At 37.4% G+C, this 14,381-nt stretch overlaps 1 protein-coding gene across 3 annotated transcripts in view; it reads left to right on the top strand.

Moving 5' to 3' along the window:
- The window catches only part of LOC131038924 (uncharacterized), a 92,328-nt gene that overhangs the window by 15,663 nt on the left and 62,284 nt on the right, over positions 1-14,381 (top strand). For all 3 annotated transcript variants that reach the window (XM_057971512.2, XM_057971511.2, XM_057971510.2), the window contains exons 3-6: positions 1,552-1,684; positions 8,199-8,351; positions 8,539-8,789; positions 8,913-8,982. In XM_057971512.2, coding sequence (XP_057827495.2) covers positions 1,552-1,684; positions 8,199-8,351; positions 8,539-8,789; positions 8,913-8,982 — 607 coding nt within the window. The remainder of the gene's footprint in view (positions 1-1,551; positions 1,685-8,198; positions 8,352-8,538; positions 8,790-8,912; positions 8,983-14,381) is intronic.

Consider the following 14,381-nt stretch of genomic DNA (forward strand, 5'->3'; position numbering starts at 1 on the left):
AGGGAACACCCTGACCCTCTTGTTCATTCTCTACATGATCATTCTTTCGAGGTTGACATGATTGTGGATACTTATGTACAACAGTTGGAGGAGGTCTCTTTATCTTTAGAGGAGACATGTGAGTCTTTGGGACTTGTTCTACATTCATCTCCACTAGATCTTGGAGTGCCTTTTTCAGCAGTGTGGAGCAATTCATCACCTTTGGAGGGGGTAACTTTCAGCATCGACATGGGGACACTTGAGCAGTTTTCAGAGACTTCTTTCATCATGAGTTTTTTTCCTACATCTTCCCTTCATGATTGGGGAGATTTCATGGATACACCTTTGGTTTTGTTTCTTCCCAAGGGGAGGAACATTGTTCGACGTTCATGGAGCAGTTTCTTCATTCATTCTCGAGCTTCTACCGTTGGTGGAGATTCTACATTGAGGGGGGGCTACCTAGCATCTCTTCTTCTATCATATGGGGGGACTTTTTCCTCACATGGGGTTTTGTTCCTCACATGCTTCTGGGAGAGTTCTCTTGTATAGTTTTCATCTCTCTTTTGGGTGAGGGTTTTGCTTAGTTGCATTGTAGACTTAAGTGCATTCCCCTAAGTTGCACTTAAGGGAGGGTGTTGGTGTAATTAATTATTCATGTTGGATATTATTACACCTTACTTAAGTTTACTTAGGATAATGCATTTCATAGTAGTTTGGGTATGAGACATTTGGGTGTTTGTGCCACATTGGGATAGTGTGTGTAGGAGAATTTCCACCTTTCATGGTGTGATCTTGTTGTTACTTTATCATATCCACTTATTGTGGAGTGATAATTCCACCTTCGGTGGGTGATCCACCTCATGTGGAATATTTTATTGTTTCTCCTACCTACCACACCTATTTCCTACCTACCCTTGTTTCTTATTGAGTCACATGTCATGTTTGTGTGCTCACATATCCATATAGCCTTGCCTATATAAGCAGGCTCATTCATTGTATGAATAACAACTATTGATCTATTGATCATTTATCTATTGATGAGAATACAGTTTATTCTTGTCCTATATTTTGTCTCTCTATTTTGTACTTTTCATTGAGCTCTTGATCTTGGCAAAATCTCACAACATTGTGTGGACTTGTGTTTGTATTTTTAGCAGATCTATTTAAATGTTTATGTTTTTAAAATTTCAACTTCTTCTAGTTTGTCTCATGTTATTTTTAAGGTATTATCAAATTATTTGTATTTTAAAATCTGGAAATTTTTTTTTCATCCCTAAAACCCATCTCCCTTGTCCCTGGAACTTGGCGAAAGATTGCCTTTTGACTATCAAAGAGAATTATTTTTTATTCTGGTACAAGCTAGCATATTTTATTCTTAAATGGTAAAATAAATCTAGAACTAAAAATAAAATGAGAACAATACAATCTGGTATTACCATTCTACTTCACTTTTCTAATTTACTTGCTTGTACTTCATACAATTCACTTTTTGATGCATAATGATTCATTTATATTACACGCATTTTTAACATGCAGAATGTGGGCTTGGTGAAAATTGTGTGGCTTTTGCAGTTGCTATCTTGCACTTGGGGAATATGAGCTTGCATTAACATTTTTCAATGATTGCTTAAAATCTGTGAGTGAGTTAGAGACGATGGAATCAAAGTTAGCATCTGAAGCTTCAGAAGGCATAAGAAAGACCCAAGTAGGTATTGGCATGTAGTAATTTAATGAAACATTCTTTTGGTCACGGTTTCTTGCTGGAGTATCTTTACATGGATTATTTGATATTAGAAGTAGTTCTAATTTATTTTCACATCCTAGAAAACACTTGGTTGTAATTACATGTGATAAGGAATGTTGATGATTTCCTCTTCTAGTTCAATGACATAAAGACCATAAGTCAATAACCTGTTTCAAATACCAAATTTTAACTAATCTCTTTTCAATCTGGCTGTATCCATTATGAATAACTTGAAGTTTGGCCTTGTTATGAAAGAGGAGATCCACTTCTAGCAACTCGTAAGGGGATCAATAATTGTTTCAAAAATTGTTTAAGATTTAGACAAATATCTCTGAAAAGGCAAATTATTACTTAGTGAGATGAACTGAATTTCCTATTTCATCTCTAGACAAGGAACGTCTTGTATAGGAGTGCCATAGATTTGTATTCAAGAGTTTTAGTTCAAGAGTCTTGTGATTGCCATCTTCTATGTAGAATATGATTGTTGTCCAATGCATATAGGCTTTCTTTAAACAATTACAGCTTTTCCTGCATGTATTCATCAGTTGATGGTCTGTAATTAGCACTTGTGGGAAGGTTTTTGTATTATGACACGCTTCTGCTTCTTGATATTCATTCTCTAATGGTTTTCTCAATTCCTTCCTTATGTCTTTTTGGTGGTGATAAGGAGTTGTGATGATGATGGGCTTGGCCTCTTCTAACTTAATAAAATGCTAAAGCCTCTTGACCCCTTGACCCCAACTCGGGGGCACTGCCTCCAAACCCTTGTCGAAAAATATAGGGGGAAATTGCACCGATGGAAGTAGGGAAAATTTAACCTCCGAGACTGATTAGGCTCCATATAACAGCATAATTAGCATTGAAGAAATCTTGGTATCATACATTTTAGAGTTGAAAGTTTGAAACTATGAGTATGTGACATGTGTAATGTTTCAATTATGGCTCTTATGTTCTCTAAATGCATTAATTTCTTTATGTTTTTGTGTAAAACTACGGTTTTTTTTTTGCCGAGTCCTTGCCGAGTCTTTCACGAGTCTTTCACGAGTCCGAGTCCGAGCCCAAATTTTTGGTTTGCCGAGTCCGTGGCGAGTCCGAGTTTTTAAACTTTGGTCTAAACACTGAGAGTATTTCCCGAGAGAGTAACTATTGTGCCCCCAATATCACATCTATTTCTTCAATGCCTACTACATAAAAGCATGTAGTCACTTGGTGGTTACCTAACTTGTTGCTCAAACTAGAATTCTTTTCAGCGCATGGCATACTGAATCCCTTGAAGTCTTCTACCTCAATTCCTCTCTTTGCTACTAGGTCCTCACCGATGAAGTTGTGGCTTGCCCCACTATCTATCAGAACTGTCACTCTCTGGCCTTGCAATACTCCCGTAACTCGAAATAGATTGTACTTGGTTGTACTTGTTAAAGTGTTAAAAGTACCTCCTGAAACTCCTCCAACATGATGATATTTAGGTTTAGCTTCTTCTGCTTCTTCCTGCTCACTCCTTGAACCAATTTCCTCCTTTTCCTGTTCATTATCAGAGATGACTTCATTACAATGCACCTTGCCTCTTCCAAGTCACCTATGACTTGGTTCACATGGTTCTTTGCATGAAAAACCCAACTTCTTTCTTTAGAGCTCATTATTTGTTTCATTAACCATAGTTGTTCTCTTAGGCCATTCATTTTGAATAGGTTTCTTGTCTTTCTTTAAAGGAAATGACTTAGGTAGGAATTTATTTTTAGGAGATGAAAATTCAATATTTCTTGCTCTTTTAATAGCATCTTGTAAAGAAGGTGGGTCAAATGCCTTTACCCAACTTCTGATGGTTCTGTCAATCCCTCAATGGAAATAACAATAAGTCTCCTTTTGGACACATAAAGAACCATAACTGAGAGTCTTTGAAACTCAGACATATAATTATCCACTTATCCATTTTGTTTCATTTGTGCAAGCTCCTTGAAATGCAACTTTGGATCCTTCTTATCAAATCTATCAATGAGCTTTTGATTGAATTATGAATGAGTCTATAAGGTTATGTTCCTATGTCATCATTCCATGGTACCGCCATTCATGGGCATTCCCTTCCAGGTGAACTGTGGCATATTTTATGGCATCATTTTCAGACATGGAATTTAATGAGATATAGGTATCAAGTTTCTAAATCCATGCTTATGCTGTACATTTACCAGAGCCATCAAATGCAGGAATGGATAATTTTGCAATCTTCTCAGCAATCCTTGATTAGGTGTGCCTTCCTAGGTCTATTCCTTAATTTTAAGTGGACAAAAATTAGTCAAGTACATGGCTGCATGAAACTCATCTCCTAGAGACAAGTAGTTTAGATAACTCTCCTCATCAGTCTGCTGACCCCTGTTACCTTCTGGAACTTCTTTTTTTGCTTAGGAATTTGGGTACGAAGGGTCTGTTGTTGATCCAGTATCTGTCTTGATGTTGTTTGACTCTGCTATTCTCAGAGTTGCTTACTCATCATAATCATGATTATCATTGTTCTGATCAGCCTTGTACATGTTCATGTTTTGCGACATTTGTGTCGGAAGGTTAGCCAACTGCTGCTGTCCTCTAGCAAGGTCACTAAGAGTTTTTCTGAGCTATCCCCTTCATTTCTTCTTTCCCACTTGTTCCTCAACCGGAAAATCTGCAAAAAGAATCTCTTCTTTCTGGGTTTCTGGAAAGTTAAATTGCCATCTTCTCAAGTTTCTCTGATGTTACCTATTTTCCTTTCACTAGGCTACATATGAGTTATCTGTTTGCATCAATTTGTTCAACTCTCAACAGGTCGGCAAGAAAACCAGCTTTGATACCACTGTAATATGTTGGGCTATATTTGCTTGTTTTAATACAAATGTTGGATGAAATGTCTCACCAAAAGGTTCTTGCTTTGTGGTGAAAGTTTAAAGTGTTAAACAAAATGCACGAATTGAACAACTAAAGTAATGGAATATGTTTGATTTACTCAATTCTAACTATCTTAAATTGCACATGTAACATGATAAATTTCATTACATTTACAAATAAACAGATAGTGCTCTGACCTCTAGATGGTTGATTTATACATTGTATCCATTCTAGTTGCTATTACCACTAGCTATACTGAATTTGTTTCTTTTTCCAAACCTGTATTCCATTGGTGTTGCTGTTCCATACCCTTCCAAATGCTGTTGTGAAGATTGCAGACCTCTGTATCATCAAATGCGACCTCCTTTATGGCTGCTTGTCACTTTCACGTCCTTGTTTTTATGCCAAATATAGGATATATATAGGTAACGACCGGGAGTTAAGTTTGTAATATCCAAATAAGGGAGGTGGTATGTTGTGAGGGGTTTAAAACCCTTAAAACATGCTGCGATTCTGCTACAATTTCCTCATCTTTTCACACACTACAGAATTTACTAAGGCTTGCGGTTGGGTGTTTTAATGGGTCCCATGACCCCTGTTAATTCCCATTTTCTTCCTTTCTTCAGCAAACACCAGCTCCAATTGAGTCACTGCTCTTCTTCTTTTGTCATGATTCTTCCTTTTCCCTCGAGCGACCTGCCTTGGGAAAATAATAATATTTCAAAGTGTAGCAACTGCTTCAATCTGCTGTTTCAATTCACCCAGCTGTCCATACCAGAATTTCCTCCATGAAATCAATAAAAATTTGTTTGCAAAAAATTATCAAAAACAACCTTAAAACTAATTCTCCAGGCAACAACCATGAACTGAAGAAAATATTATTTCAAATGCTTGGTTAAAAAACTTCCCTACGTGCAATTGTGAATTTCGCGGCGAGTCACGCGAGTCAGCGGGCCGGGTGACCTCTGCCGGGTCACGGTGACCCTGACCCGGGCTTGGACGGGTCAGTGGGCGTGACTCGCCTGACTTGCTGCAAGTCAGGGAGGGTCGTGACCCGGCCGGCGTCACTTACCAAGTCTGATATGATCCCAAAAATAACAGGGCCGGGTCCGAGTTTGATCTGATCTGATGAGTTCCTTTCAAGTTTTCCAGATTTGGGGTGAGTGTCTTGCAGTTGCAATATTGAAGAATTATTGTTGGAGTGCCATTTGTCAGAGGCCACCCCTTGGTCGAACCAATTTTTTTTGCCTTCCCCAACTAATCCGCTGCTGGTAATTTGTAAAATGGTTTGCTAATGTGATTGGCCTTAAGATTTTATTGTTTTCAGATTGATGGATTTTGTCATATAACACATTCTCTAAATTGAATTGCAAAGTAACCCAATTTTCACAAATATCAATTTACCAAAACTGAAGGCAAGGAGAATGGAATGCATTATTTGAATAAAATACAAACCCGACCCTCAATATTCTGTGGCAGAAAATTTGCCAGCAGTTAACAAATAATAATAGGATGCTCTTATCCTCCACTGTTGTTGGTACTAAAGGAATATAGCAGAGATAAATTTCTGAATACGAGTTACCACTGAAATCAAATTTGTAATGACTCCTACGACTCACAGAGCACACAACAGCAGTAGTACAAGCATATCACTTTTGACGTGCATTCAACTGTCCTTATTCAATAATGGGTGTATGAAATTAGCTTCTATTTGATGATGTTATAGTGTCTTTAACCTTAATTCAATAATGGGTGTATGAAACAAGTTTTAAATTGTTAAAAATCTTTAAATTTAAGGGTTTTCTTATTTTGCCGAGTCATTGCCGAGTCCGAGCCGAGTCATGAGCCGAGTCAGCCTTGCCGAGTCAGAGCCGAGTCCGAGTCTGGGAACTTTGATTTTGAATGAATCCACCATTAGATTGGCTAGGAGGGTTTTCATCCTTGAAACTGATTTCACTGGAGGGTTCCCATCCTAGGCTGAATATGAACAGTTGCTCTCTTCTCCAAACTAGGGTTTTTGTAAAATAAAAATGCCAAGAATGCCTTTTTGCTTTCGCATTCCTCTTTTTATACACTTTTCTTGAAAATAATAAAATGATATTCATTTTACTGCTATAGCAACTTTATTAATTTTAGCTTTATATTGGGCCCCCATAAATAGTTAAATAGAAGTCACCTGAATTTAGACAACTTAATTTAACTAATTAATTATTCCCTTTTCATCCCAATTAGCCTATGGGAATTAAATTAGGCTAAGGGTCCCCAACTGGCGCTTACATGGACACCTGCTAAAGGAACATTACACTGTCCAAATTTTATTTCCCAGAATAAATAGCAAATACCAAAAAATAGACATGGCAGTACAATACTATGACAATAATTTTTTACTCAAATCTCTTTGCTCAGTGCCTTCATAGGCATAGAGATGAAAGGAGTTGGAGCTTTGATACCACTGTTGACAATCCAAACAGATTGAAACTACTTTGCAAATAATATTTAAACACACTCTCAAAGTATTTATGCGGAAATGAATGTGTACATTGATTTCAATGGCCTTTATAAAGGCTCTTATTAAAATTGTCATATGGGAAGCTTCCCGTTCAACCACCCAACCAACCTACATTAACTAATTACGAATAAACGAATTCTGACAAAGGGGATGTCTCATGAGGAGAAGCATGCCCCAACAATACACTCATATAAATGAAAAATAAAACCAAAACTTTGGATCTCAAGCTTAACAAATTGTACTTGTTCTTATCATCTAGAAGCCATTTACTATGGACCCTGAAGAATTGTGAATGAATGTCAATGCCTTTGCCTTAGAAAGCAGATGAGGGTAAATCTTGATAAAACAAATATATGTTGGAAAAATTATATGTTCAGATTCTATCCCAAGAACATGGTTTGCAATATATATAATATGTACTTTTTGACTTTATATTTAAAGCTTCATTGCTGTTAGCTAGCTGCAGGAGTATTTCAGTCCATTATTTGCAGGGGTGCGTTTCCTCCCCTCGGTTTGCCCCTGCATCTGCATCTTCTATTCTTTATGGTCTTTACCTTATTATTTTATCCACTGATATAGCTAAAGATATTTTGATTACATTGTATTTTACTATTTAACTGTTTCAAGGCTACTAGATTTAAAATTAATATTTTTGTTCCTATTTATTTATCTTGTCTTTGACTGCAGTCATATTTGCTAGAGGCTTTGCTTCCAATATTTAGATGTTTCATCGAAACCCAAAATTTTATGTTTGCAGTAATTTTTGATTAATATGCGACTCTATTTGTAGGGTATAATTAATTTTCCTTTTTTTAATGAAATTAAGACAGTACTCAGCAAATAAGTATGCATTCTGCATGATTTCTCGAAGTATGCTTCATAAACCTCATAATCTACTTGGCTTTTGATGTATTTGAAATTTCATACTGGGATTTTTTTTCTAACCACTAGATTGGAATAAAGTCCACACATTATCACTGTGATGAAGTTTGTAAGATTAATAAACATAATGATTCCAAAGTATTGATGCAATGAAAACTTGATTATTGTTGCATCCTTCCAAGTTCCTTTTTCTGACAAACATGAAATATTTTATTGCCATTTCACTGGAAGCAAGTGGAAGAGAAGATGGTTCAAGCAGTAAAGCTACTGACTAAAAAAAAATTAGAAGATGCATCAAATTCATTGAGTCTGGTAAATGAGCTTCTTTTAACCAGCCCACATTCTGAGAAGTTGCTTGAATTGAAGACCCGGGCTCTTTTATCAGTAAGTAACTTGTGTCTATTGTTTGTCTGGCTTGTATTCAAACTGAGAACATGACATAAAATAATTTTTCTTCAAATCAGGCATTTTTAATGTTCTTTTCTTAAGTGCATGTTCAAGTTTCAATTTCTTTCAGTGTTTTCATGCATTATTATCTGATTTATATTCCTTTTTATTTCATTCTTCATAGTTGTGCAAGTATGAGGATGTAATACAATTATGTGAAGAAGGCTGGACTTCTTTCAACCAGAATCATTACTGTGGCAAAAGTGACATTGAAGACCAAATGAACAATGTAGAAGCCTGGGGAGGGAAGTGTAATTGTCCCATAAAATTACAGTTGTTGCAAATGAATGGAAAGGCACAATTCTATTTAGGTCGACTCGATGAAGCACTTACTTCACTTTCAAAGTATGAGGAAGCGAATATTACAGTTGTTAGGTAAGAAATATGTACAACCTTTTTTTTGGCATGCAATGGAATGATTTTTTACTCTTATTTTTATTCAGTAGATGACATGTACTAAAAAAAGTGTCTGAATGCATACAATAATGGGACTTGCAGATCTTCCGGACAAAGAATGGAAACATTAGCACCATTGATAGCTACAATCCGTGATCTCTTACACCATAAGGTATCATCAGGCCTTTTACATTTCTTAGGAACATGGAATGTTTATTAAAAGAATTTACTGATGGGGCATATTGTTTCAATTGCAAGATTTCTGAAAAACTGGTGTAAAAACAATAAGAAATTGTTTTAAAGGATTCTCTAATAATTGAAAATGCAGCTGACTGCTAAGTTGACTGTTCTATGCATTCAGTTTTGAATTAGTTTAATTGAAATTCTAATCTAAGCTATAGCCATTGAGATATGTTTATAAAAACTTTACAACTTGACATGGACAATTATATTTATGATTCCATGATAGGAAAAAGTTTACTTGTGGGAATGGGATTAGGCAACTGGTAGTGATTGTGTTAGTACCCACACATAAACCACTCAATGTTAGTAATTAAAACTCAATAGGTTCAGACTAGATGAAGACCATGAAAAAATCTTTCCAAAGATGAGCATTCCTTGGGAAAAAACTCATCCCCATTGACAAGTCTGGTTTCTCAAGCAAAACTAAACTTTCTTCAAGTTTTTCTCTATAGGTCTATCAAACTGTTCAATGAGGCATTCCTTGATTTCTTTGTTTCCCAATCTCTTTGTTCTTTTCTACCATTTGATCAAGTTATCTGATCTTTCTTCTACTGATATAAACTGTCAGAAGGAAATAATAACATCTTGATAAGGGTTTGATTGAGAAATTAACATGAAATAGTGATCGCTCAGTGCATCTTTACATGAGATGGTAGTTCTAGTTTGTAGACTGCTATGTTGAGAGGGAGCTATTGAGTCAAACTCTTAGCTAGACTTTGGCTTCTAATACAAATGATAGTTGGCATCAAATAAATTAAATGTTCATTGCATGTAGCATCAAAAACTAAAAACTCATCTAGATAAACTAGACCACTTGTATCTGTGAATGTCCCCTATACATCAATCATCAACCACATGAGTAGCATGTGTATTGCCACGTTAGGGACAGGGGGTGCAGGGACGCAACTTTGGGGGTGACATTTTTAAAAGATTTTGGGGGCAATTGAGGGATGGCTATTAAAATAATATATAAAAAATGATATTTGAATTTTTGAAATACAAACACTTTAAAATTTTAAATATAACTTAAATAAACTAAAAGAAGTTGAACTTTTGAAACATAATACAATGCTGAATTTGCATTGACTGCCCATTAATCCAATAATCCATTGGATAATTACAATATGATTTTCATTTCATCAATCAAAGGTACAAACTTGAGTTAGAAGTCAGATGTAAGAATGACAAACATCAAAATGTCAAAACAAGCAATCCATAGTTGCACTAAGTAACAAACACAAAAATCAGAGTCATCATGTGATGGAAATCTCAAGAACTGCTTCTCACCATTGGGTTTGCTGGACTCAATTGCCTTTTACAATGTGTTGACGTGTATTTTGTACACAATCATACACAGAATAAAATACCCAAGGGTACCTTATCCTCTCTTGAATAAAGTCTCTGATTGCTGAAGATGTCGGAAAAAAGGATCAATCAGGGTGACTCCAATGTTCTTTTATGTAGGGTCTCTACGTGTGGATAAGCACCAGTGGTCGTTGTGAATGCTGTTTCATCAAGGGGCCTTACGTCCTCCAAGCTGTAGGAACAAGATTTCTCTAAACTAACAAGTTCTCAAAAAGATCAAAGGTAGGGTTTGCAAGGGATAAATTCTAATCTAATCCTAAGAATGACCTAATGTAGGCTAGACTTGGCAAGATTCTACCAATTTCAATATTGTCATGAAATAACAACCTAACTGAAATTGATGCGATCTTCTAAGGTAACAAATGTTTTCTCAATTCATCAAGGATCATGAACACTACCACAAAGGCACATATCCAAAGCTCAATGACGATTGAAGGTTTAAACAATTCAAGTCTCTCCAGTTGACCACACAAGGCGTTCCTACAATCAGTAAGAAGCTAGTGGTTTGGAACGTGAATCTCACCAAAATCAAGCCCAACACTTAGTCCTTCAAACTTAAATACTACTTCGACTGAGAATGATTCAAGAAAACAAACAACCATGAAGATAGCCACAAGAATTGCAATAAAACACCATAACTTCAATATTTTATTGATCTCAAAGCCAAAATAGACAACAATTGCTTGAAATTCTTTCTTCAAAACTCAATCTTGCTACAAAATAACTTTCTTCTCTCCAAAAAGCTCTAATCTTTTAACTATTTCTTATTGCTCTATTTCTAATTACAAAATGAAAATGAATGAGGGTATATATAGCATCCTCAATTACAATGAACGGCCCAGATCAAAAGAAGATCAACGGCTGAGATTCTGACACCTAAACCCTAATTAGGGTTTTATTACAAAAGTTCCCTTTTTATTGAACAATATTAAATGCATAGCCAAATATTTAATTTGGCACAAAAATCTAGGAAACATAGACCAATGACAATTAAGGTGCCATGTCATCTATAACAACCTCTCTTCTAGAACCTTATTTCCTTTCCAATGCTCCTTTTTAGCATATGCAATGAATCTGGACACGATTCCCTCAATCTCAGCAATAGGAATCTCGGGAAGATTCCTCATTCGTTCTTCCAAGTGAATAATCTGATCAAAGGCCTTGAGAAGAGCTGCGTCCCATTCAGGTTCGAGTTCCTTGATTTTCTCAATCAGGAGCATAGTAGCAAACATTTGATCTCTTTGCTCATCTGAAATAACATTCTCATCTTTGCAAAAGATGACTTTGACCCTTTCTTCCAACTCTTGAAGATCCACATCTGTCTCAACTTCGATCCTTCTACCAAGAATAGTGCATAAAACCTCAAACACCTTGTCCTGGATTGGATGGATGACCTCCTCCACTTGATTGCATTTGGCGCTGGTATCCTCAAAAAGAACTTCCTTCATCTGGAGTAAAGTAGACCACTGGAGTAAATTATGAGCTCCTCCATCCATTATCTTTTCTTGTGCTAAGGTCTTCCTTGGTGTTTGCCTGATTACTTGAAGAACAGGAATGATAACATCTTTAGTATGAGCAAAGGCGGCTACTGTTATCATTAGGTTATGGATGATCTCAAGGACCTGGATAGCCCGATGGATGGTCTGCATCATTCTTGTTGCAAACTCAACGACAACTGTATGGGATTTGTCAATCCAAGAGCTCATAAGCTGGACTAAGCTCTTAACTCTCTCTGCCTCACCAACTGATTCAAGGGGAAGTGCTTGCACAGGAGATACTGCTGGATCCTGCCGTCCCAAAGGCTGACTGAGGTGGCTAAAGTAGCCTCTCCAAGCACCTCTCTCTCTCTCAAGTTTTCTATTCTTTTCCATTTCTCCTCTAAGCTTGTCTTTAAGTCCCTCAAATGAATCAGTTGCCTCATCCAATGCCTGCTCGGTGGTGAGTGGACCAAGCTCAACGGTTTCTACATCATATTCTTCTACAAGGATTTCACCCTCGTACTTGTCCACTGTCGGTGTAGCTATCTGCAACTTCCTGGACCCTGTCTCATCTCTGATCATCTTGGACATTTTGGCGGTCTTCTTCTTTTCTGTTACTCCCTGAGAATTTCCGACAAGGCTATCTAAATCAATCACATTATCTTCGTCTTCGATCACAATCACCCTTGTTAGTCTCTCCTTCAACCAATCTGGAATGGCGGACCTTGTCTCTCTAACTTGTATTTCTTTATGTAGTGGCTCTTCTTTCCGGAGAGGAGATGTCGCTTCATCGTCATTCTGGTCTTCATGTAGCTCATTGACCTGGGGAGATTGACTTGATGAACGTTGAGATGCCTGTCCTCCTTCATGTTTATCATTCTGAACCATTGATTCCATAGATTCCTCTACTTCAAGTGTCCTCTTCTCCTGTCGAGAAGATGTGCCGGATGAGCGATCTCGATTGGCTTCTTGCTTCTTCTTGGAAGATTCTCTTTTCTCAGGCCTTTCCTTCCTCTTCGCACCTCTAGGATGAGGATTGCCTTCACTTACGCTTCTGGGGTGAGGATTGCCTTCGCTTGTGCATCTAGGATGAGGATGGCCTTCACTTGCGCTTGCTCCTCCTTCTGCCGTCCTTTCCTCCAAAGTAAAAGTCATAGATATGTTTTGCTCTCTCAACTTTTGGTGTTGCACATCAACCCATCTGCGAGTACAGGACAAAACTGGGGCCATCAAAGCCTTTAAGTCCACAACCTTAGGTTCATTCCAATCTATCTTTACTGCCTTGTCTTCTCTATCATATGATGACTGGAGGTGCCTACCACTGTCCTGAGCTTGATCGGCCACTCTGTAAACTTTGCATTTCCTGATGAAATCCAAAGGCAATCTGGAATGCATCTTTCTTTTTACTTCTAAATCATCTAAGAGATTCATCCAAAAGTCCTCTACCTGACATTCATGCTTGTATTTTCTACCAACTGTCTCTTCTATATATCCATAAGGATCAAAATTCTCCCTCAATGAAAAGAATGAAAATGAATATAAGGCCAACTCCCTTTCTGCATCATCTAAAGCTGGAACATTAGGACATACCTCAACTGAATTCCCTAGTATGATAGGTACAGGAATCCCATTTCCATGCCTGTGTCTGAATGCCTTCGCATAAGCTGCCAACTGCCTAGTCACCTCAAGTAGTACTATCCTGTCTGTCGGATATCTTGGCAACATATATGGAGGTGAAGGACACCCATGAACTCTGATATATGTAAACTTCTGGAATTGGATAAACCAAGCACCATACCTCTTTACAAGTTCTTGTGCCTCTTGAGATAGCCGATTGTGAATCCCGCCTTGCAGTGTCCTGGTGATGTTCATTGTGAAGGTATCATTGACTAACTTGTAATTACTCCCAGGTGGATGATGCAAATGAACATAAGAGTCACAAACTCTGACTTCTCCAGGTCCTCTTCCAATCGCCCCTCTGTGAGGTAGTCCTGCATACTCAAAACTTCTGATCAAGGCATATATGATGTATGAGCTCATGTGGAATGACTTGGTAGCCTTCAGTCTTCTCAACTGCACGTCCAAGCAATGGCTAATAATTCTAGCCCAATGAATTGTTCCTTTTCCTTGAACTATCACTTGGATGAAGAAGAACATCCACTTCTCAAAATAGAAGGCTTGAGGAGCCCCTGTAACTCGATTGAGTAAGGTTATCAAATCTCTGTACTCCTCCTGGAAGTCGATCCTATGTGGTGTGTTGGGAATCTTGCTCAGGCGAGGACGACTTTTGAGTAACCAATTCTTGTTGATGATGCTCAAGCAAGTGTCTGGATCATCTTCGTACATGGATCTTGCTCCTTCCAAGCTTTTGTAAATCATATCTTTATGTTCTGGCAGATGGAGAGCTTCACTGATAGCCTCATCTGAAAGATAGGCCAAAGTGTTTCCTTCCTTGGACACGATCGATCTTGACTGTGGGTCATAA

This window comes from Cryptomeria japonica, chromosome 3 (assembly GCF_030272615.1).
Source record: "Cryptomeria japonica chromosome 3, Sugi_1.0, whole genome shotgun sequence".
In the NCBI taxonomy this organism is placed as follows: domain Eukaryota; kingdom Viridiplantae; phylum Streptophyta; class Pinopsida; order Cupressales; family Cupressaceae; genus Cryptomeria; species Cryptomeria japonica.